This window comes from Anolis carolinensis, chromosome 3 (assembly GCF_035594765.1).
Source record: "Anolis carolinensis isolate JA03-04 chromosome 3, rAnoCar3.1.pri, whole genome shotgun sequence".
Lineage (NCBI taxonomy): Eukaryota > Metazoa > Chordata > Lepidosauria > Squamata > Dactyloidae > Anolis > Anolis carolinensis.
Window position 1 is genome coordinate 252132140 of NC_085843.1, and position 25742 is coordinate 252157881.

General features: G+C 42.0%; 1 protein-coding gene across 1 annotated transcript in view; it reads left to right on the plus strand.

The window, feature by feature from the left end:
- The window catches only part of col4a3 (collagen type IV alpha 3 chain), a 107104-nt gene extending 83238 nt beyond the window's left edge, over nt 1-23866 (plus strand). The window contains exons 41-52 of the mRNA XM_008106255.3: nt 20-70; nt 792-977; nt 2981-3111; nt 4792-4864; nt 7809-7880; nt 7971-8090; nt 15719-15817; nt 16550-16762; nt 17832-18009; nt 19502-19616; nt 20070-20242; nt 21959-23866. Coding sequence (XP_008104462.1) covers nt 20-70; nt 792-977; nt 2981-3111; nt 4792-4864; nt 7809-7880; nt 7971-8090; nt 15719-15817; nt 16550-16762; nt 17832-18009; nt 19502-19616; nt 20070-20242; nt 21959-22043 — 1496 coding nt within the window. The 3' untranslated portion in view covers nt 22044-23866. The remainder of the gene's footprint in view (nt 1-19; nt 71-791; nt 978-2980; nt 3112-4791; nt 4865-7808; nt 7881-7970; nt 8091-15718; nt 15818-16549; nt 16763-17831; nt 18010-19501; nt 19617-20069; nt 20243-21958) is intronic.
- The last annotated feature ends 1876 nt before the right edge of the window (nt 23867-25742 follow it).

Genomic DNA, 25742 nt, shown 5'->3' on the forward strand with positions numbered 1-25742 from the left:
CTTTATTGTTGCTACATAGGTTCCCCGGGTCAAATAATCCCTGGTCCTCCAGGCATTCCTGGTATGAAAGGTAAAGTTATATTTTATTGTTGATTCCTAGCCCCCCCAGGTATATTTTTCCATTATTTCATCTACAAAAAAATCATACTATTTACTAACTAATGCTTTAAAAAATGTTCAAAGGCATGAATCACACATGTTTTAGACACGTGTTTTAGACATGTTTTCCAGCTAGAACTGTAAATCTTAAATGAGTTTAATCCTACTTATTCCAATGAGGGTCACCCAGTTTACTGCGAAATGTTAGCCCTAGCTTCTGCCAACCTAGCAGTTCGAAAACATGCAAATGTGAGTAGATCAATAGGTACAGCTCAGGTGGGAAAGTAATGGTGCTCCATGCAGTCATGCCGGCCACATGACCTTGGATGTGTCTACGGGCAACGCTGGCTCTTCGGCTTGGAAATGGAGATGAAGACCAATCCCCAGAGTCGGACACAACTAGACAATACCTTTATTATTACTGCTTAATTGGTTTGTAATTCAGCCTGCCAGGTACCAAAAACATGTAATTGTCAGTCTTTTACAGTTGATAGTGATACTGTTCAAAGGTGTAGAATACTTATTCTTCTTGTTTTTTTTTTCCTCATTCTCTTCCCCCCTCTCTCCTACCTCTTTCCTTTCCTTTCCTTCCCTTCTTTCTTTTTCTCCTTTGTTTTGTGAAAATGTCACAAGAATGTTTCTGTTTTTTTTTTAAAAAAAATCTAACTAACATTGGTCTCACTATTTCACAGGCATCAAAGGCAGCATGGGGATGGCTGGTGTTCCAGGACGTCCAGGTGCTAAAGGTCTCAGAGGGGACCCAGGACCTAGAGGACCTCCTGGTATACCTGGGCAGACAGGGCCTTCTGGGAAACCAGGCATGGCAGTTGCTGGCCCAAAAGGAAACCGTGGCCTCCCGGGTCTGGATGGAAAGCCAGGTAGGAAGCTTTTATTATACAGGTCTATCTGAACAGCCATTTGCAGGCATGAAGAGGCCTATTCAGAGAAAGAAGATTCAGAGATATCAGGAAGCTACATGAATATTTTTAAGCATGATAAACTACATGGTAAGAATAATCCTACGAAAGTATAACACATATATATACACACACACACTTACACATACTGGCAGTTCCTGTATTACAAACATCCAATTGACATGTGGCTCTTTGTTACAAACTGGGGTGAGAAAACAGAAAGTGAGAGGACATCTACCCCTAGGAAGGGAAATTCACTCCTGAAAGAGTTATCATGGAGAAAAAGTGTCTCCACTGATGATTTATCACTGATCCTTGTTTCCACAACAAGCCAAAAGCTTCAAGATCCAATTCTCACAGGGACAGAAATCCAGGTGAAATCTTCTGAAGGGGCACAGAAAACAAAACAAATATCACAGAGGTGTTAACCCTTCCCTTTGCATCCAAAACTAAAAAAGTGACTGAAGTTACACTTAAAAATATGCCTGTTCCAACTTAAATACAAATTTAACTTAAGAACAAACCTACATCGCTTATCTTGTTCGTAACCCAGGGACTGCCTGTATATTTGCCTGTCTGTTTTGGTAGTTTTAACCAGGAATTTAAAATTCTAAATCATTCAAAGTTGCTTTAAATTGCTTTTATATGTGTGATACTCTGAGATCGGGTGATATATTGTGGGGCATAAATATTTTAATAAATAAATAAAATCAATAAGTAATGAAATAGGAAATAAAAATTAGTTGCCTTTTTTAAATACCTCCAAAACCTGGTTTTTTAAGTGTTTCCTGGGGAGCAGCTCTCTTCTAACCCGGACCTAGATAAAGGAATATAGGTATTTCCATCTAACTCAGGCATAAGGTATGTGTAAGGTACATGCAGGAGCCTCTATTGGTCCAGCGGGTTATACCGCTGAGTTGCTGAACAGGGTGAGTTCCCGCTGTTAGCCCCAGCTTCTGCCAACCTAGCAGTTTGAAAACATGCATATGTGAGTAGATCAATAGGTACCGCTCTGACGGGAAGGTAATGGCACTCTATGTAGTCGTGCTGGCCACATGACCTTGAGGTGTCTATGGACAATGCCAGCTTAGAAATGGAGATGAACACCGACCCCCAGAGTCAGACACAACTAGACTTAATGACAGGGGAAAACAATTACTTTTACCTAAAGTACATGCAATGTGTGAATTAAAAAATAACTCAATAGAAAAGTAAATGCTGCACAGGATTGCTACAAATGGGTTTCAGGTTTATTGATTAAAGTCTGTTTCCAAATACTGTATATACTTGAGTATAAGCCTAGTTTTTCAGCCCTTTTTTTTAAGACTGAAAAGCCCCGCTTGGCTTATACTCGGGTGAGGGTTCTGGTTGGCTTATATTTGGGTCAGCTTATACTCGAGAATATATGGTACATTTATTATTTTTCTCTATTATTGTTGCTACTATTACATTTATTTTACTCTAGTTTTATTATTATTACTATTAATACATTTATTATTTCACTTTAATCTTATTATTATTGCATTTATTATTTTACTCTATTTATTATTACATGTATTATTTTCCTGTATTTATTATTATTATTATTATTATTATTATTATTATTATTATTATTATTACATGTATTATTTTACTCTATTATTATTAAAAGGATACATAAGCACATATACATTGAAGAAGATGAGAATAATGATTTGATCAGAGTTGGACAGTCTTATCTTAAATCTGAGCTTTATGTAAATATTCAAAAACATTTAACCTACTGTTGCCTCAATTAATGTAATTTTATTGGTATCTATTTTTATTTCTGAAATTTATCACCCTCTGCTTATACTAGAATCAATGTTTTCCCAGTTTTTTGTGGTAAAATTTGGACTGGCTTATACTTGAGTATATACGGTAAGTTGTTGTTTAAACACTGTACAAATGCAAGTACTTTAACATTTTTCATTTTTAACATATAGGTGTTCCAGGTATCCCAGGACCCACTGGATTCCCCACCTATAGTATTAAAGGAAGCAAAGGTGTTCGAGGAACAGATGGCTTACCTGGTCCACCAGGACCTAGGGGTGATGCTGGTCTACCTGGTCCACCAGTAAGTGAGATAAATATCCTTTATTATACATTAGCAATTTTTCCATTTTCATTGCACTTTCCAATTTTCAAAGGGAAAGAAAAAAATGTTAAACATCATGTGTAATTATAAGGCATGTGGGAAGCTTCATAGTCTTGGCTGTTAATCATTAATTGCTGTTACAGGTATTTGTTGACAATTCAGTATACCTACATGGGGATGGGATAACAGATGTTTCTTTTAAGTAGCAACAGACAGTTCATCATCAAAGACAATATCTTCTTTGTAGCCTATCATACTTAGACTAGCAACTTCATTTTAGTTCTAAGAATGGAAAGGACTGAAGGTTATGTCTTGTCCCAATCTTCCTTCTAGCCAAACTGTTTCTATTTTAAGTTGCCTTGGTAAATGAATAGGAGATATACAGTAGAGTCTCATTTATCCAAAATTCACTTATCCAACATTCTGGATTATCCAACACAGTTTGCCTCCCACCCCAATCCACAGCTGTTTCTCTAGGCAGCATGCATTGAACTTTTTATGGATTTAATTTCCAACAATGTTGCTACTGAAAGTTCATTTATGCAGTTTTATCTTTATTTACAGTCAATTTGTTAGTAGCCAATGTTTTTTTAGTCAATGTTTTCAATATATTGCGATGTTTTGGTGCCAAAATCATAAATACAGTGATTACTACATAATGTTACCGTGTTTTGGACTACTTTTTCTGTTGATTTATAGTAAAACATGATGTTTTTGGTGCTTAATTTGTAAAATCATAACATAATTTGATGTTTAATAGGCTTTTCCTTAATCCCTCCTTATTATCCAACATTCTCGCTTATCCAACGTTCTGCCGACCCATTTATGTTGGTTAAGTGAGACTCTACTGTGCTACTTAGATTATTAAGTAACAATAAAGTATTTGCAGATACTGAATCTTAAACAGAGAGATACAGAAATATCAACTCTATCATGGATATCTTTTCAAAAGAGTTTAGGCATCTCTGTCACCAAGTGCATTTCCTGAAATAACAGAATATTGCAGGGTGGGGGAGTATTTACAGGGAGAATTAACAAGCAGAAGCAGTGATTATGTCTCCTTGCAACTACCCGGTTTTCCCTAAAATAAGACACCCTCAGAAATTAAGACCTAGTAGAGGTTTTGCTGAATTGCTAAATATAAGGCCTCCCCCGAAAGTAAGACCTAGCACTGTTTGTGTTTGGAAGCATGCCCGCCGAACAGAACACCAGAGCATGCAGGTTTGGTAAATGTACATACCATAGATTGTTGTACATGGAAATAATGGTAGTAACAAGAAATTCTTGATAAGATTCACAGTTTGTCTGGTTATGATGGTTTGTGATGACAACTACTGTACAGTATATAATAAAAGTTCTTTTTTTTTTGTTCAACGATAAATGTGAATTCTTCTTCATGGAAAAATAAGACATCCCCTGAAAATAAGACCTAGACCATCTTTGGGAGCAAAAATTAATATAAGACACTGTCTTATTTTCGGGGAAACACGGTACTTACATACAGTTCATGCTGTTTGTACCTCATTCAGGTTTTGCATTTCTTTGCCTTTATTCAGCCCATTCTCACAGGCCCTGCTAAAAACAACAAACAAACAGCCTACCATGTAATACTGTCATCAACACAAGAATGTCCTTGACATCTTTATATCTCACTTGCAGGGAACTGAAGGTGTTCCTGGTTATCCAGGTCAGAGAGGTGATTCTGGTTTCCCAGGATTTCCAGGCATAAAAGGTATCACCGATTTCAAAAGTTCTATATTGTCACATTCATGAATTAACTACAACTTGAAGTGCTACAAACAGGTTCTTCTGTTGAGATCCCAGGGTTGTGTTATTTCTGTGGGTTTTTTTAGAGAGTGGTGAAGGTCATGACTCCTTGCCATTGACATTACAACCTATTTGCTTGTCCGCTGAGACCTATCTACAAAGCTGTTTAAACAGAAATGCATGACAAATGGAGAATGTTGCTCCATCTTACTCTTGATGATGCTTGCATGGTAGGAAGGAACATGGGAATATGCATTACCAGAGGGTTGCTTTCTGTGAAGGTTTAAAATCAAGCTAAAATCAAATGTAACACTCTTTTGGACTTTCTATATTATGAGAAATGCAACTTCTAGGCTGATTTATTTCGATGTATTGCATTCACTTTTTCCTTTGAAATTCATGCTCTGTAGATTTGGAGTCATCTTCAAACGTTGATGATGACTCTAAATCTAGTACAATATTCTGCAGCCTAGCCCCTCACTAAAACAGCAAGAAACATACTAGTGAGTCTGACTCTTCTGCACTGTTTCCCAGTTATCCTTTCATAGCTTTGCCATTCATTTTGTTCCATAGTCATAGGAAACAAAAATTGAGAGTTAAGCAGTTGTGGGTTATTTGTAACTGCAAATGCTGTGGAGTTTTGTGACATTAGTATCCCGCATTGTGCCTCCATTTACCTCTGGGAAAAGTTAGGCTGCCATATTTAATCACTAAATAAAGGGACACTGCTAATAGAACTGCTAATGTCATTCCCATTTAGAGGACCATGAAGAAAAAGGAGATGCGTCTAAAAAGATGGTCTTTACTTTTTAAAATGCCTGGTGCATGAATGTTCTTCAGGCATTCAGATCAAATCTGTAGACATTTCTGAGCCAAGAAATCCAAAGCCACTTATGAACATAATAAAGTTTCCTTCCTGGAAAATGTTTCCTTTTTCTTTGTGACAAAGAAAACAAAATTTTAAACAAACAAACTCCTAATCAAGGAGAGAGAACATTAGGTCTTCCAGATGTTGGACTGCAGGTCCTAGCCTAATAGTGACTGCTGGGAATTGTATCCAACAATCTCTAGCAGGCTGCATGAATCCCAGCTCCACTTTAATTGCATATTAATGGGAAGAACAATGCAATGTACATTTAGGAACACCAGAACATCTTTTAAAGGATATTGAGTCTCCCTGATACCATTAATAATTAGCTTCAGCAGTCTGACTCATATATGCAGACCTTAAAAGCTAGACAGAGGAATATGATTCAGCAAGGCTGGCTTAAATATTTTTAGAAAAAGTGACATTCCTGAGCAAAATCAGAGAAGAATTCCAATATGGTGTATATTACATCAAGGTAATCAGCTCTCTCTGACTTACAATTTGAATAGGGGCTTAAGGATATTTGTGTGGGGTTTTAACCACATTATATACATTAATCAGATCAATGCCTGTGATTTAGTTATCATGCAACTTTTTTGTGAATGACCACAATAAGAAACTAGCTACGTTTAATACCTATCAGCTATCTGCATTTTGATTTTATTTCTCCATGAGAAGTGATTACATTCCACTCTATTATCCTAATGTGTAAAATAGAGGATAACCTGTTGCTCATACTGACTCCCTTTCTTGCTCTGTTGCTTACTCAGCCAGCTGTCTGTGTTTGGCATGCCTAGCTGCGCTAGTAATCTCCAAATGCCGGTCTCTTCTTCTATCCCAGTCTGCCAGCAGTCTCACAGAGATGTATTGCAGATTCAGCTGCGCTTGTGGGAGTGACTTCAAAAAATTTACAATTCCATCAAAGGAGTCATCCATTGAAGATAATACAATAAAACATTTATTTGCTTCAGTGAGTTGGAAGTCCCTTTGTTCCAATTCAACAAATACATTTTGCAGAATCTGTAAATGATCTCTCAGTTCCTCTCCCTTCTGTAGATGCTTTCTGTACAGCCTCCTGGCCAACACAGCTACAGTTGCTGCAGAGTCTGAGACATGTACCTCCTTAAGCTGCTCCCATATGTCATGTGCAGTAGGCAAACTGCAGTCGTGGATCAACTGTTTGTCATCCACCCCAAGGATAAGACTTGCCTTGGCCTTCTCCTGTGCTCTCTGCTGTTGCTTGCTGTGGCAGTGGGTTCATAGCGCAGTCCCGCAGAGATTCCCTTCTCAAGTAACTCTCCATACGCACCTTCCATATTGAGTAATTACTGCCATTCAACCTGGAAATTGGGAATGCTGCCAAATTCACACCTGACTCCATCTTCCGGAGTTCAGCCCCACAGCAATTGTAGAAACAAAATAAATTTCCTGTTATGGTCTTTGCAATATTAAGGCTGGACTGGGGCCATAAGTTGTTGCACTTCAAGTGGAATTCAGCCTAGTCCACCAAATATACAATAACTTTGCACAGTTGCAAAAGGAAAAGAAAATAAACGTTACTCTTTACAGCAGAGTCCAAACATAAACTTGCATCAAAACATAAATCTTATAGTAAAACAAACTTACATAGTCCTTATAAGCATTTCAAGATGCAAAAAGCATTGTAAAATACAAAGCCTCTTCTTCCAAGAGAGAGATCCAAAAACCAAAAACGAAACCAAAAGCAAAAGCAGGAGCTAATACACACACATACAGCCACCCCCCACCGGGTGTGGTCCAAACTTAATTGCTTCCGTAGATGCTGACTTAGATTAGCTCCTGCTTGTTATGATCAGCAGTGTAGTTTTTTCTTTAACACATACAAAGCTTCATTATACCCTAACATAACCCTTCAAGTACCCAGTATGCAGTGAACTATGGTTCTCAAAATTGTATGCCATAATAAATGTGTCAGATTTTAGGACAGCACAAGACTTGGTTGTTTTTTAAACAAATACTCTCAATGTTATAAATACATAAAGTTCAAAATTGTTCTTTTCAGGAGAGAAGGGTAATCGTGGGCCACCAGGACCAACGGGTGTGGCAGGGCATGGAGGTCCAAAGGGACTACCTGGTAATTCATATCATCTCTCAAACTAATTTTCCATCTCATCCCTTTTTATTTTTAATGTAAGTCAAACATATCTCTCTTTATTCCTGTTAGGTCAGCCTGGACCAGCTGGGAAAGCGGTTTCTTTTCCAGGAGATCCAGGACCAGCTGGGCCACCAGGAATCCCAGGAAGTGTAGGAGACCCAGGGCCTAGAGGACCACTTGGGCTGCCAGGTGCATATTTCAAATATCTCTCTTCTGTTTTCCTAACTCAAAAAGAGGAAAGGCATAGACAGAGTATATCTCCTACATGAGTTACAGATGGGTATTCCTAAGCAAAATACAAAAACGCACACGATTTCTGCAACAGTGTGCTCAATGTTATTTTGTTTTGGAAAGAGTAGTGTGTTGTCCAAGGTAAGGTTGTTAGCACTAACATAGTTTTTCTGAATGCAAGCAGCCTCCACTTCTGCAGCCACATGAGTGCCCATTATGTCAAGATAAAATGTTTGTGAAAGTAATATATTTATTTCTACTTTTGAAAAAATCCACTTTTTAGGGTACACTGCCCTCCCAAGGTATTTTAAAGATGGTAAAATACATAAAGTAGATTTGCTTGCATCCAAAAGATCTTCCACATAGTAAAGTCAGGTGCTGAAAACTTGTCTTCATCACTGGAGGGCTGGGCAATCTACAGAATCATGAAAATAATTTCTCAGCAGAACTGAGGATGGTCTCTCAAATGCCACAGTCATTATTCCCAAGGTCATAATAATAATAATAATAATAAAACTTTATTTATACCCCGCCACCATCTCCCCAATGGGGACTCGGGGCGGCTTACATGGGGCCATGCCCGGGAAAAATACAATATAACACAATATAAAAACAACATATCATAATACAATTACAACAATACAAAAAAAAATCATATACAGTACAACACAAAATCCAAAGAGCAATATAACAGGGCAGGCCGCACTGACACTCAGTTAAAACTCGGGGTGAGAAAAGGATAAGAAAAAGGATAAGAATAAAACCACAGGGAACTAAAGAAAAGATAGCAGACAGTCTAGAGGATAAATAATGGGGGCGTAACAAAAGCATGTAACAGTTACTCTCCGAAAGCACATCGGAAGAGCCATGTTTTTAGATCTTTCCTAAAGTCTGAAAGAGTGGGGGCTTGCCTGATTTCAATGGGCAATGAGTTCCATAAACGGGGGGCCACAGCAGAAAAGGCCCTCTCCCTAGTTCCTACAAGGCGGGTCTGGGATAAAGGCAGTGGCGACAGGAGGGCCTCCCCTGACGATCGCAGAGATCGGGCAGGTTTATGGTAGGAGATACGGTCATGAAGGTAGGTGGGCCCCAAACCGTTTAGGGCTTTATATATGATGGTCTGCACCTTGAATTGGGATCGGAAAATGAACGGAAGCCAGTGGAGCTCCTTAAACAGGGGAGTAGATCTCTCCCTGTAATTCGCCCCAGTTATTAATCTGGCAGCCGAGCGTTGGACCAGTTGTAATTTCCGAGCCGTCTTCAAGGGAAGCCCCACGTAGAGCGCATTACAGTAGTCCAGTCTAGAGGTAACTAAGGCATGGACCACCGTGGTCAAGTCAGACTTCACGAGGTATGGTCGCAGTTGGCGCACAAGTTTGAGTTGTGCAAAAGCCCTCCCGGCCACCGCCGACACCTGAGCCTCAAGCGTCAACGCTGAATCCAGGAGGACCCCCAAACTGCGGACCTGTGACTTCAGGGGGAGTGCGACCCCGTCCAGCACAGGTTGCCACCCAATACCCCGATCCGACGAGCGACTGACCAGGAGGGCCTCTGTCTTGTCAGGATTGATCCTCAGCTTGTTCCTCCTCATCCAGTCCGCCACAGCGGCCAGGCACTGGTTCAGCATCCGAGGGGCTTCCTTGGAGTTAGATGGAAATGAGTAGTGGATTTGTGTGTCATCTGCATAGAGATGGCAACACCCTCCAAAACTCCGGATGACCTCTCCCAGTGGTTTCATGTAGATGTTAAATAGCATGGGGGATAGAATAGACCCTTGCGGGACCCCACAGGTCAATGGCCAGGGGTCCGAGCAGGTTTCCCCCAGCTTCACCATCTGGGAACGGCCTTCCAGGAAGGACCGAAGCCACAGCAGAACTGTGCCACCGAGTCCCATCCCGGCGAGCCTCCCCAGAAGGATACCATGGTCGATGGTATCGAAAGCCGCTGAGATGTCCAAGAGAACCAGCAGGGTCACACTCCCCCTGTCCAGCTCCCTGCGGAGGTCATCCACCAAGGCGACCAAAGCCGTCTCGGTGCTGTGCCCAGGCCTGAAGCCAGACTGCGAGCGGTCCAGAAAATCGGTGTCATCGAGGAACTCCTGGAGCTGCGTAGCAACCACCCGCTCCAGAACCTTGCCCAGAAATGGGAGGTTGGAAATTGGCCTGTAGTTGTTACATACAGATGGGTCTAACGAGGTCTTTTTTAATAATGGTTTTACTACCGTCTGCTTAAAGCAGGATGGAACTGACCCTTGAACCAGGGAGGCATTTATAATAGCCACAAACCAATCCAACAACCCATCTTTGGCCAGCTTCACCAGCCAAGAAGGACAAGGATCCAGAGCGCAGGTGGTCGCCCTCACAGACCCAAGAATCCCCTCCACGTCATCAGGAAGAACAAGCCGGAAAGAATCCCATAAGATCGCACAGACAGGTACCTTGGTTACCTCCGCTGGGACCACAGTTAAGCTGGAGTCCAACTCACGGCGTATCTGAGCAACTTTGCCTGCAAAATGGTGCGCGAAATCGCTGCACCGAGTTGCCAAGTCATCAGGAAACCCCTGGGCCTCAGGAGGCCGCAGGAGCTCCCCAACAACTCGGAACAACTCCGATGGCCTGTTGGCTGCAGACGCTATGCGGGCAGTCGTGAAATCTTTCCTGGCTGCTCGCAGAGCCACGGAGTAGGCCTTAATAGCGGCTTTAGCCCGTGCTTGGTCGGACACGTCCTGAGATTTCCTCCAGATGCACTCTAGTCCCCTCCTCCTACGTTTCATCACAGCCAGCTCCTCGGTGAACCAAGGAGTCGACGCGATTCTACGCAGTGAGAGGGGACGTTCGGGAGCGATCGTGTCCAGTGCCCTTGATAGCTCACTGTTATAGCGATCAGCCAGGACATCGACAGGATCGCCAGTCTCCAGGACAGGAAGATCCCCAAGAGACCTCAGAAGTCCATCCGGATCCATCAGTCTCCTGGGGCGGACCATCTTAATGGGTCCACCACCCCTGCGGAGGTTAGAAGGCACGGCGATACTTAAACAGATCAGATGATGGTCAGACCATGACAATGGAAGAATGTTTTGCTCTTCCACTCTGACTGTCCCACCGTCCACAATAAAAACAAGGTCCAAGGTGTGTCCTGCCTGATGTGTGGGCCCAGATATAACTTGAGACAGCCCCATGGTTGTCATGGCAACCATGAAATCCTGAGCTGCTCCTGTCAATGTGGTCTCAGCATGAATGTTAAAGTCTCCCAAAACTATCAGTTGTTGGGAGACAAGGGCCACATTGGAGACCACTTCTGCTAGCTCGGACAGAGAGACTGCTGGGTCGCGGGGTGGACGGTACACCAACAGAATCCCCAAGCTGTCTCGGGCTCCCACCCTCAGGAAGACACACTCGAACCTCGGGGATTGCGGAACGGCGCATCTGATCAGGGCGATGGACTGCCGAAAGATCACCGCAACTCCTCCTCCCCGCCCCCCAACCCTGGCCTGTTGATGCACCCCGAAACCTGGAGGACACAGCTGGGTGAGATTCACACCTCCCAGCTCATCCAGCCACGTCTCGGTGATGCATGCCAGATCCGCCTCCTCATCCAGGATCAAATCCTGGATGACAGCTGTTTTACCATTGACGGATCTGGCGTTTAGAAGCAGGACCTTAAGGTTGGGGGGTCTGTCCTGAAGACTACCACACCTAAACCTCTCCAGGGTCGCAAAAACTCTGTTGCGCTTCTCCCTGGGTTGATAGTGACCGTGCTTTCTCCTCCCCCATATCACTTCAATGGGGCCACCTCCATGAGAGCCCTCTTCCCCCTGATGGAAGAACTGGGTGGGGTTGCCAATTACCGGGACTAGTCAGCTGTCCTGGAAAGGAAAGCCTCCAAAGGTACTTGTTTGTTTAAAAAAGGAGCTTCTCTCCACTGATGGGAGAGAGGGGTCAGTTGATTTGGCATCATCATGAATAGGAAGGTGACTAAGCAAGAGTGGGGTCTTGTTGTGGGCCTGGGAGGTAGAACAAGTCTGACTTAGAGTTGGGGAATCTTGAATATCAATGCTCAGCCCGATGTCGAGGGGGCGAATCAGTGGGTCTACTAGAACCCTCCTGAGAGTGATGCCCCATTGTTGCAGTTTGGGCCCACACAAAAACAATTTTTCCCTTAATATTTTATCTTCCAAGCCAATGATAAGAGATAAGGAGCGGTTCCAGGATTGATACTCTCTACAAAGCCAGTCGATAGTCTTGATCTTTACCTCCGACCAGCTTATGGATAAAATTTGTGCAAGAGATAGCTGGACTGCTCGCTTAGAAGTCCACCTGCCTCTGTTCAATAATGAATCTGAAACTTCCACTGCAACCTTATCGGATCGGGGTATTGGGTGGCAACCTGTGCTGGACGGGGTTGCACTCCCCCTGAAATCACAGGTCCGCAGTTTGGGGGTCCTTCTGGACTCAGCGCTGACGCTTGAGGCTCAGGTGTCGGCGGTGGCCGGGAGGGCCTTCGCACAACTCAAACTTGTGCGCCAACTGCGACCATACCTCGTGAAGTCTGACTTGACCACGGTGGTGCATGCCTTAGTTACCTCTAGACTGGACTACTGTAATGCGCTCTACGTGGGGCTTCCCTTGAAGACGGCCCGGAAACTACAACTGGTTCAGCGCTCGGCGGCCAGATTAATTACAGGGGCGAGCTACAGGGAGAGATCTACTCCCCTGTTCAAGGAGCTCCACTGGCTGCCGTTCACCTTCCGGTCCCAATTCAAGGTGAATACCATCATTTATAAGGCCCTAAACGGTTTGGGACCCACCTACCTTCGTGACCGTATCTCCTATTATAAACCTGTTCGATCCCTCCGCTCATCCGGGGAGGCCCTTCTTTCGCCACTGCCTTTATCCCAGGCCCGTCTAGTGGGAACGAGAGAGAGGGCCTTTTCTGCTGTGGCCCCCCGACTGTGGAATTCATTGCCCTCTGAGATCAGGCAAGCCCCCACCTTATTGGCTTTTAAGAAAGATCTAAAAACATGGCTTTTTCGATGTGCCTTCGGGGAGTAAATGTTATATACCTTTGATTACTCCCCTTGGATTTTATTCTTTGGACTATTTGGACTGTTCCATCTTATACCCCTGTTCTCTTTATTTATATGCCTCTCTCTCCCGAGTTTTTAATTAAATGTTCATGTGGCCCGCCCTGTCTGCTCTGATCTGTGTTGTAATGTATATGATTATTTTTGTACTATTATATTGTGTTATGATATATTGTTTTATTTTGTTATATTGTATGGTGTCTGGGCATGGCCCCATGTAAGCCGCCCCGAGTCCCCATTGGGGAGATGGTGGCGGGTTATAAATAAAGTTTTATTATTATTATTATTATTATTATTATTTGTTTGTAAAAGATGCTGAGAATTGCAGGAAGTATCCAAAGATTGTCCGGCCAATTCAGAGGGCAGCTCATTGTTCGGCTTCTGCAAGACATTGTTGGTTTCCTTCCCATCCACCCTCCCCCAACCCACTCCCCCAGATAAAAACCCACCCTCCTCTCCAGTCACTCCAAGGCCTGATCCGACGACTACTTTCTGCTCCTTGAGCTTAATTTCTCCCTGGTCTTCCGGAGTGCTTACTTCCTCATTCAAGTTAATAAGCCTGGTTGGTATAGTTGTTATAGTGTCTGTAGGAGAAGGATATTTCACAATCAGGGAAATTCCTTGGAAGAGGTGGTCAAGTTTCGCGTTCAGTATTTCCAGCTGCTGCAAGACGGTACCGAACGATTTTCCCAACAGATCACATAAGTGCGAGAGTTCATTGTTGCCCGGAGTTTCCTTCCAACTCATTTCTTATTACCTTCTCAAAAAACCTTCCTATAGTATACCACTCTAATCTTTCAAAATTAGCACCTCAATCCTGTTGTCTCTTTCCGTCAAAGCTTTCACTCAACAGTACATACACCAACATACACAAACCATCAATTCACATTCTAAACCATCAATTACCAATCAGTAAACTCACGGTATTCTCAAATCCTATGTGAATACTTCCTATGACATTAATACCAGGTTAAGAACCCGCTACCTATCACGGTCAATACTGTTTCCCTGAGTAAAGATAAAAACTTTCTCACTCCCGACTCTGTATAACACACATACACAAACACACACACACACAAAGGAGGAAAAAAAAAATTGGCAGGCTGCAAACTGTGAGGATCTTATAAATGCTGCTTCATACAAGTCCTCCCAATTAAAGATGTCTCGAGGCCACCTAGTTTGATGTAGGCTCCAGAGGCAGGAGAGCAGAGCTGACGAGGGTGTCTTCCCCAGCAACACGAGGTCAGAAGAACGACGAGGGCTGAGGGAAAGGCCCAGGGGGGGAGGGGAGGCCGCCCGGCTCGGCGCGGCCTCCGGAGGTCTAGACCTTTCCTCCCTGAGCAGCCAGCAAAAGGCTACGGCCAATGCCTGGAAGCCGCCCGGTTCGGCGCGGCTTCCAAAGTTGTCTTTATGAAGGCCGAGGGGAAGGCCCGGGGGGGGGAGGGGAGGCCGCCCGGTTCGGCGCGGCCTCCGAGGCCTAGCCCTTTCCGTGGGAGCTGACAAGGGCCGAAAGAGGACGCCCGGTCCGGCGCGCCCCACACCGCCGAAGAGGAGCCAGCTGGAGCTGAGATGGAGATAGGCCTCCCAGGTCGACGGGCCCAGGCCGGTGAACAGATCCGAGGAGGTCGCCCGGCCGAGGGTGGGAGGAAGCCCAGCAGAGGCCGCCCGGTCCGGTGCGGCCTCAAACACACCAACAACAACGCTGGGGTAGTCGTCCAATGCTCACCCCTCCTGCCGCCGCCAGCAACTCCATGCTGCAACTCCACGCTGCAAGCTCAAGACGCTCTCCGATCACACCGCTGGAATGGCGGACGGGACTCCTCTCTCCTCCTCCTCTCCTCGCCGATCCACCACAGCCCTCGGGATAGTTCCAATAGCTCTCACGGTAGGCCAAAAAACCCCCAAGACAACGTGCCAATCTCACCCCTCTGGTTGGTGACGATGGAGGCCCCCAAACTAGAAACTAGCAGCGGTTCAAGATCCTCCCCAGCGGAGCTGATCATGGAGGCTGTTAGCGCGCCGCCATCTTGAGGCACCTAGGTCATGGCAGCTAGGAAAAAATGCATCTGCCACAATGGAATATTTGTCATGGTTGGCCAAATCACTCTGATGTTGGCATTCTCTCGCTGTTTCCCAACAGATAAATAATACAGGAAGTAATTTATTCTTAGCTGTATTGAAGCTCTCTCTGGGGCAACAACTAACTTTCATATTTATTGTGACCTTTGTAGTTCTTTCTGACTATTTGCAATCATATCAGTTATTTTTTGTTGGGAGGGGTAGAACCTTGTAAGAAAGAGGTCTGCCAATAATTAAAATTATTATTGGCCCTTCTCCCATCTGAAACAGAAACTGTAAATGAGTCTCACTGCAAAGTTCCATGTTATACGTTGTATTTCTCAATTGTGTTTTAGGGGGGAAACCAAAAAGCTAAATTATATGTATATTGATATATTTCAGCATGCCAACATGTTTTTTTTTAAATTTATTTTTATGAACCTAGGGCCTCCAGGTATAAAGGGCCAACCAGGTCGTCCTGGGATTCCAGGTGTGGGTGGGCCACCTGGACTAAAAGGAGACAAGGGATTTCAAGGCCAAAAAGGTATTGCAAAGAAAATACAAAAAGTGCTACACTGAAATTGCATTGTGATGAAATTTTGAATATAATAAAGCTAACCTAGAAAGGGAAAACACAAAAATATCTTGTTTGTATGTCATGACAATCTGTAGTGTGGTTTATTGAAGTTGTGATGTGCAGACCAGTCTCTGCTAGTATCCTAACTAGCTACAAACCATTTGTACCCCTAATTTCTAACTTGTTTATAAACTATGATTGTTCAAACCATAGTTTGTTGCAACATTGCATCTGAAAACCTGCTTGTTTTCTCAGCTTCCTACTCTGAAAGAGAAGCTGACAAAAGAGGCAGTAAAGAAAGATACTAGAAATAGGGAGGACAAGTGACAAATTGTTTGGTCACCTACAATTTGTGTCTTAAGCAACAATCCGTGATTAACACAAATCACAGTATATTGAAATATGTGAAAATGTGCTTCAACTGTGTAAAGAACTAACATATAAAAAGGACATCTCATGTCAGGTATCTCTAAAATATTTACTTTTTGATTTGACAAACTTAACAAAGGGGGTTAATGGGTGTTTTTTTTTCCTTTAAGGTATTTAATTTAACTGAAATGTGTTAACAGTGTAATCTTATATTTGCCTGGCTCTGAAAAATTTGAATAATCTGTTTTCTTCATACACAATTTTCATCCATATGTGCACTCATAAATATATGTAATACTTACCCACTTATTTTTATTAAATCATCCGTAGGTTTGCCAGGATTGCTTGGGTTTCCTGGAATACAAGGGCTCCCTGGATTCCCAGGGACTTCCTTACCAGGTCCACCAAAAAGGGGCTTCATGTTTTCTCGACATAGTCAGACAACAAAGATCCCTTCATGTCCATCTGGAACAGTTCAGATCTACAGTGGATACTCTCTTCTTTTTGTACAAGGGAATGAACAATCACATGGACAAGACCTCGGTATCTCTATAAACATGCTCTTCTCATTGTGTATTTATTTATTTGTGAATATTAATTATGCACTCCTCAAATCTGAGTGCATAATAAACACTACAGATCTTTGCTCAGAATCCCATTGTTTTCAGTGCACTTACTCCCAGATAAATGTATACAAGATTGCATACTCAGTAAGAAAACAATTTCTTTAGTGCTACTTGTGCTGGGAAAGATGATTTTGCATGCGAAAGATGCCTTATTTAAAGTAGCTGTTTCTCCTATTGTCAAAGAGAAGAAAAGGGGTTACAGAGCCATTAATTATTTTCTGTGGCTATTTCAGTTAATACTCATGTTTCTCAATGTACTGATATTTTACTCCTATACATTTGTTTTTCCAGAAATCTTGTGAAGAAAGTGTCACTATCACATTAACCTCAGATGCTTTCATTTGTTCTATTTTATGGCTAGTTTTCTAAGTGGAGCTTCCCATCATTCAATCATAGTTGCTTTGTTATTGAGTGGAGGAACTTCCATGAGATAACAGGATTTCCCCTGAAATACTTCCTGTTCCCCCAGATTTGAGTGTGTTAATGGAGTTTCCCAACCGTTTGCTTCTTCAAACTAACTTTTCTCATTCTCCTGTTTCAATCCTTCCTATCACTCAGTACTTGGGTGAGTGTTTTTGTATTCAACAAATGTCCCTATGTCTCCTTGGATACAACACTGGGATATAAAAGAAATAAATATGCAGAGGGGTTAGAACAAGCATGGGCAAACTTCAGCCCTCCTACCGGCTGTTAGGAATTGTGGAAGATGGAGTCCAAAACGGAGGGCTGAAGTTTGCCTATGCTTGGGTTAGAAGGACCCACAAAACATCTTCCATTGCAACGAATTGGCATCACTGGAGTGCTGCGAAAGCATTATTATCTTTCTAGAGCCAAAATATCTCCTCACCTTCTCAGCACTCAGAATCCCATAAAACTCATCACAGTTACTTAGTCTATTTCTTTATTATTGCTCAATAGTACATGATTTCTGAACATTTTGGAACACAATTCAGAGCTCATTATAGCTTCTCTTCTGATTCTTCCAGGTACAGTTGGTAGCTGTCTTCAAAGATTTACCACCATGCCTTTTTTAGTATGTAATCCCAATAACATTTGTAGATTTGCTTCTCGCAATGACTATTCATACTGGCTGTCAACAGCAGAGCCAATGCCTTCAGATATGAAGCCTATTTCTGGAAAAGCCTTGGAACCCTATATTAGCAGGTAGTATTTCAATACTTGCATTGCTCTCATCTTAGTACTTTAGCACAGCTGTTTGTTTGTTTCTTGAAAGGAATGGAGTAGATAAAACATGCAGTGGATCATAATTGTCTTTCCAAGCCAAAACTACCCGGAACTTTGTAAACTCTATCTGGTACAGTATTGTGGAAAATATAAATCCAAAATGAAACAATGAATGCCTCACAGGAAATAAAAACAAGAAGACTCATTAAAAAACTAAAAACCTCTAAAATCAAGACATTAAATAAAGAACAACACTCTGAAAACGGGAATTCCAGACATGAAACAATCAGAGCCAGCTAGCACCTTCCAACAAAGGATTCCCCCAGTCAGGAATCAGCCAGGCCTTGAAGCTGCAAGACTTTTCAATGCACTTGCCTTCAACAGACAAGAGTTCTTTCTCCCACCTTGGACCTTCCACAGATATATAAACTTCCCGTGCCTAATTTCCAATACACCTCACAATCTCTGAGGATGCCTGCCATAGATGTGGGCGAAACGTCAGGAGAGAATGCTTCTGGAACATGGCCATATAGCCCGGAAAACTCACAGTAACCCAATAAGGAAAAATGATCTAAAATTATTTCAAAATCAGTTAGTGTTTGGTAGCTGCAAGTTAGAACAGCGTACTGATGGCTTCCATGGTTATCGCCATTATAGAGGTTAGCACTTTCAACACCTTTTTAAAAACTCAGGCTAAAACCTAGAGCCTACTCAAATATGGAAAGGTTTTTTCTTGATCCTATCACCATCAAAACTACATTTGGTGAGGACATGGGATGCATCCACACTGCAGAATTAATGCAGTTTGACATCACTTCAACTGCCATGGCTCAATGCTATGGAATCAAAGCTTTTAGCCTTTTCTGCTGAAGAGTGCTGGTGCTTCACCACACTACAATTCCCATGATTCCAAAACATTGAGCCCCGGAAGTTAAACTGATGTCAAACTGCATTAATTCTACAGTGTAGATGCACCCATAGGAGAGTGTTTTCTTGGTGGCTGCTCTTGAGCTGTAGAATTCCCCCCAAGACATCCAATTGACCTCTTTGTTTTATTTTTTTTTCCCCAAGAGATTTTTCATTGCATTGTGCTTTTAAAACATGACATGTTGTCTACCGGTAGTATTCTGTACTGGAAGTAAGGTAGGATATGCATTATGAAAATAAGATAATTAAAGAGATAGGGTGGATTCTTTTTGCCACTGGCAGAGAAGCCAATAGCTGCCACAGTTAAGGTCTAGTGTAACCAAAATTTAAAGAAAAACATATTATGTATGTATATAGTTGATTTGTGTACTTTCTTCTGGTTGCCAGATTTGGTACATCTTATAACATGATTGATACTAAATGTAGGAAAAATTAAGAATGGGTTGTCCCTTGAAATATAGTTGGTTGTTAGAGTGCAATTTGTTGTTTCCTCCTTTCTTACGGGCCATATTTTCCGCTAACGATTTTGTATGTTATCTTGTAGGTGTATTGTCTGTGAAGGCCCTGCAATGGTCATAGCAGTCCACAGTCAGACAACTTCAGTTCCACCGTGTCCTCAGGAATGGCAGTCTCTATGGAGAGGATTTTCTTTTGTTATGGTAAAGAAAAGTACCAGTCTGGTGGAAGGGTGTTTATGTGTGTTGGAGGTGGTGGGGTAGTTTTTTTACAAAACTGGCAAGTCAAAAGAACTTAAAATTTGTATTTAGACTATTGTTCCATCTTAGTTTCAGCTCTCCAGCTGTTCTACCTGTAATGAACCAGATTGGAGGGGGGGGGGTTAACTCACTCCAAGCCTCCCAAAATGTTTTGCTTCACAATAAAATATAAGTGTTTCCTGCATTTGCTTTCAGAAACTGAGATTAAACATTTGTACTAGGTAAATTTATAATGTGCTGTATAAACCTAGTTTGTGATAATTCTTTGTGGACTCTACCTTCTCTGGTATGCCTATCCCAATACTAATACCTGGTACACTAATTTTAAAATGACCCTTTCTTATTTTCACAATGATAAAAGTGAACAGGTCTTTATTGAATATTTTTATGCTACAGTACACAGGTGCAGGCTCAGAAGCTTCCGGACAAGCTCTGGCATCTCCGGGGTCATGCTTAGAGAACTTTTATGCCATTCCATTTATTGAATGTCATGGACGAGGGACATGCAGTTATTACTCAAACTCCTACAGCTTCTGGCTGGCCTCGCTGAACACAAGAAGAATGTTCAGGTATGCTCATTTATACCACTTCTTTCAGTAACAGACACTTCTGCATAAAGCACAACAGAACAGTCAATGCTAAAAAGTTCTAGTTCCCTATGAAAACAGATACTACCTTGTTTATGTCAGTATTCAAAATGCATTTTCAAGTGTGCCATATCTCCTATAAGGATCTCCCTTATTCTGTGTTGCTAGTAGGTACCATATTTACTTATGTATAAGTTTAGACATTTCTGTCAAAAATGAACCCAAAAAACATGGGTCACCTTACCTGTATGTCAATATGAGTACTGTTACTTTAACTCTTATATGAATCATTCCTTTCCCTGAGTAGAGTGGTAAAAGGCCAGAGCTTAGTCTGCCCTAGGAGAACCTACAAGAAGCATGCAGTCCCCATTACTCTATCTGCAATGTGATGCCAGTTCTGGACTTTCTGAATGCCTGAGCGAGAAAATGGCAGCAGCCTCAAAATTACCCTCAACTTATCAATGGATCATATTGAAAACCATAATTTTGGCCCCAAAACCTGCCCTCGGTTTAGCCATGAGGTCAACTTATACATGTGCATATACAGAACATAAAATTACTTACACAACTGAACCAGGCAAGGGAATATAGTAGCGATGTCAAAAGAGAAGCAAAAATTACACCTGTGTACAATGCAACACAAGAACAAGGAGAACAACTGTCAGTATCTGGCAATACACATACGCACATATATATCCCGTATACGGGATCCTACCGGTATAAGTCATTGCCATGCAATGTATTGAATTTGATAATTAATTGGCCATTAATTTGGTTGCTACATAAAGCAGGGATGGTCCTCAAAATCATGTTGGTCTACAATTCCCTTCAGCTCTAACCAACCTATGCAAGAAGTATTATAGGAGCTGCAAATCAAAACCTTTCATTATTATTTCTTCCCTTCTAAGACATACTCCCCGCCCATATAAACATCTCTAAAATGGGGTACGTCTTTAGCTTACAGGTGCTTTTCTTATTTATTTATTTATTTACATCATTTATATTCCGCCCTTCTCACCCCGAAGGGGACTCAGGGTGGATCACATTACACATATTAGGCAAACATTCAATGCCTTTTTAACACAGGACAAAGACAAACAAACAGCTCCGAGCGGGCCTTGAACTTATGACCTCCTGGTCAGTGACTCATTGCTCTCCCGTCTGCGCCACAGCCCCGGGCCAATATATTTATATATTATATATTTTTATATAAAAATAAATCTTTCCTGTTGATGGTAATATTGAAAATAGTGTGGATCTTACCATCAATAGCATCTTAGAACTGAAGCAATGCAGTATATTATGTGAATGTTTGAACATAATGCTTTAAGCATTTTCGAAGGATTACATTCTGTATTTATATTTATTTTTCTCTTTTAAACAAGTTTCATAGATGCAAATTATGGCTGTGTTTTCCTTAACTTTGATAATAAAGTCTTGAGCCTCCTATTAGTTGGCTGATAAAACCTTTTCACATACTGCCGCTATTTATGAATCAAGTCATAAATATTTTTGCTTGCTGATCTGCCTGCTAGACTTGATCCCACTCGCTAGATATTCTGGTCTATGACCAACTGGTTATTATTTATTTATGTCTGGTTCTAAAGATTTTATCAACCAAATGTTATAATAAGAGGGTTGCCATTAAAATATGTTCTGTTATATTCACTACATTGTGTTGTTTCTTGCTTTTTATAGGAAACCATTGCCGCAGACTCTGAAAGCTGGAGAACTGGAAAAAATAATCAGCCGCTGTCAAGTTTGCATGAGGAAATCCAATTAAAGAAATCCATCATGAGAGAACTAAACTCATTTTGTGGCACAACAGAGAACTAAACTAAACCAAAAAGATTTTATGAACTTGTAGTAATGTGACTAAAACTAAACCTTATTAGTACCATGAACTTGAAAATACCAATGCTGTACTATAATGAAATAGTGCAATATTTTGACTTTTTTTTGTTTCTGGTAAAATGCAAAGCACTTTCTTGAAATAAGTTGTTTGTATTTGCTGTATTATATGGTTGTCACATTTTGAACTCTGCCAATTCTGGGTCCACGGAAATTCTGTATTACGATGTCACCAGTTTTTTACGTGCAAGGACTAAAGCCTCATCTGCAAGCTTGCAAAAATGGAGTAAACAGGGTAGTGTTTGTTTATGTAAGTGTCGTCAAAGTGGGTATTATTTAAGGTGAAGCATTGCCACTTACAATGAACCAAGCTTAGCAAAAGGTTTTGTGAAGTGTTTTGGAATTTCACCAAATGTGTTATCTCTTTACAAGTCAGGTCTTCGGTTCATTAAGACATGGGAATTATAGCACTATTATCTCACTCTAATATTGGTACTTGTTGTGTGGCTGGAAAGAGAACTTACTGCATGAATTGGTATGTTGGTTACCTTCTAAAAACAACAGATATGCTTGTCTGTTACTTTCTCTTACGAACTGCAATATGCCTCTGATCATTTATTACTGACCTAATTATGAAAAAGTCAAATCATGACAGCTGTGATAGCTTCAGGGTTGGCCTTGAGGAAGTGTAAGAGCCCAGAAAGAGAAAAACTAGGAGGTAGTGTTTTCTATAATCATACATGGGTACATTTCCCTGGCTGGCTGCAACTGTCTACCTACCCATTAAAAATACTGCTCTCCTTTAGTCCCATCTCATATTTACTCAAATTTAATTAAATTCAACTGGGTTTTCTTCTTGGAAACCAACTATATCTTAATTTATTATTAGTTGCCTTTGGATTGGAACCAGACTAAATTATACATACGTACTTCCATATCATCATCATCATCATCATGTTTGTTTATACCCTGCTTTTTCTCTCCACAAGAACTCAAAACAGCTTACATTTAAAGTATGCAATACAATTTAAAATCTACAAATATACAAACATTAAAATAGAATTAAAAATCATTGGTATTTTAAAATGCAGTTAAAATCCCTATAAAACATATTCAAACTAAAAACCACAGCACACTCAAAAACCTTCTTCTTTAAAAGTATTCCTGAATTAAAATGTTTTAGCCCGCATAGAGTTGGAAGAGATCACAAGGGCCATCCAGTCCATGACCCCTGCTATGCAGAAATGCAGTCAGAGCACCCCTGACAGATGGCCATCCAGTCTATGCTTAAAAACCCCCTGGAAAACTAGCAGAATGTTGGATAAGCAAAAATGTTGGATAATAAGGAGGGATTAAGGAAAAGCCTATTAAACATCAAATTACATTATGATTTTAAGCACCAAAGCAACAAATTAAGCACCCAAACATGTTTTACAATAAGTCTGCCACTTGTTTGGGAGTGTGGCTGCACTTGTGTTGTTGTTGGGTGTGTTGGCCCGTTGCGCGTTGCTGCCTAGAGAAACAGCTGTGGATCCGGGCAGAAGGCAGACTGCATTGGATAATACAGAACATTAGATGAGCAAAGGCTGGATAAGCGAGACTCTGCTGTAAAATGAAAACATCACTATCTAACCTCTGTCTATCCAGAGAGCTGGTGCAACACTGACTATGACGTGTTTCTAAATAGCCCCTTTTAGGAGAAATCAAGTGCAAGTCACCAAATAAACAAGTGATGAAGCTTTCTAAAATGGAAAAGACTTGGTTTTCTTTCAGATTGCAAGTTGTAATTTAACAATTACTTTTGCTGTTGCAGAAAATGAAAATGTCCCTTTTCAGCTTTCCTTTTCTGTCATGTAAGATTTATACTTTTAAAGTTTTGTGGGCATCAGTTATGTTTGAAGATATCAGATGAATGTCATGATGATAATCCATCCAATCACTTAAACAGAATATTTGCCAAGTAGCTTCAAGTGGTATCCAGGGCCGGTTGATTCTACGAGGCTGCTGACGCGGCCGCCTCGGGCGCTGGCCGCTAGGGGCGCTGTCGAGGCGTCGACAGCGGCCCGTAGCGCCACCGACGCCTCCGGTGTTGGCGCGGGGCTTCAATCCCCGCGCCCACGCCAAACCGCTACAAGCAGATAGGCCATTTTGCCCTTAGTCTACAAACTAAGGGCAAAATGGCCTATCTGTGCTGTGCGCATGCGCACAGCACAGATAGGCCATTTGCCCTTACTTCCTGGTCGCGGCCGCCGGGCGATCGGCGGCCGCGACCAGGAAGTAAGGGCCAAATGGGCTATCTGTGCTGTGCGCACGGGCACAGCACAGATAGCCCATTTGGCCCTTACTTCCTGGTCGCGGCCGCCGATTGCCCGGCGGCCGCGACCAGGAAATAAGGGCCAAATGGCCTATCTGTGCTGTGCGCACGGGCACAGCACAGATAGCCCATTTGGCCCTTACTTCCTGGTCGCGGCCGCCGATCGCTCGGCGGCCGCGACCAGGAAGTAAGGGCAAATGGCCTATCTGTGCTGTGCGCATGCGCACAGCACAGATAGGCCATTTTGCCCTTACTTCCTGGTCGCGGCCAGGGCACGCTGGACGGGGGGCGGGGCCAACTCTGGCCCCGCCCCCAGCACTATTCGCCCTGGCCCCGCCTCCCACGCAGCGTGGGAGGCGGGGCCAGGGCATGCTGGGCGGGGCCAGGGCGTGGGAGGCGGGGCCGGTGGCGGGGGCGCTTTTTAGCACCCCCGCTTAACATTTAAAAATATCTCCGGCCGGCCCTGGTGGTATCTGAGAAAGATATACTGAGCATTCAGTTTAAATGTACTGACTATATAATCCTCTGCTTCCTTATTCTGAAATAAATTCACCTGTGGCTTGGTGGCTGTTTTCAGAATTGCAGCCTTCGTTACATTGTATTGATCAGCAAAGGAGATTCCTGGTGATGTAAAAAAAATTACAGTACTTTAATATGAAAACTCATTGCAAGGCACATCCAATTCCTATTGAACTTGATGTCCTAATCTAATGGAGGAGATTCATGCATATCCTCTTGGGGCCCTAGTCACAAAACAGCTATTGCTGTATCAGGGCCATTATTATTGTTGTTATTGTTGTTGTTGCATAATTTATGTGTGGCTCCGAATGTTTTATATTTATAATATTGCACTTGAAAGATTATGGAAAATAATTATTAAAGTTAACAGTAAGACTCTGCCATTATCTCAGATTTCATAACTTGCAGACTTATATAAGCATCTAATTTTAAGACAGGATACACGGTGCAATTCTATGCATACTTACTCAGAAGGAAATCCCACTATGCTCGAAGGATTTAACTCCTGGTAAGTGTGATTAGAATAGCCTTAGTGATCTTTTTAAGTATCATCTCCTTCATGAATATGTTTTGTTTTATTTTCTTTTTAATATTTCCAATATCAAGGTGTGCCTTTACAGTTCAATTATATGCATATTATTTATTCAGAACTAAATTTCTCTGAATGCTGTGGGACTTACTCCCAATGATGTGTGCATTGGATTGCACCTACAGTGATAACATTGCAAATCAATTCTAATGGTAAGATCTGTGCTTTACACTAGGATCGTCAACCACAGAACCACTGCAATATCACAA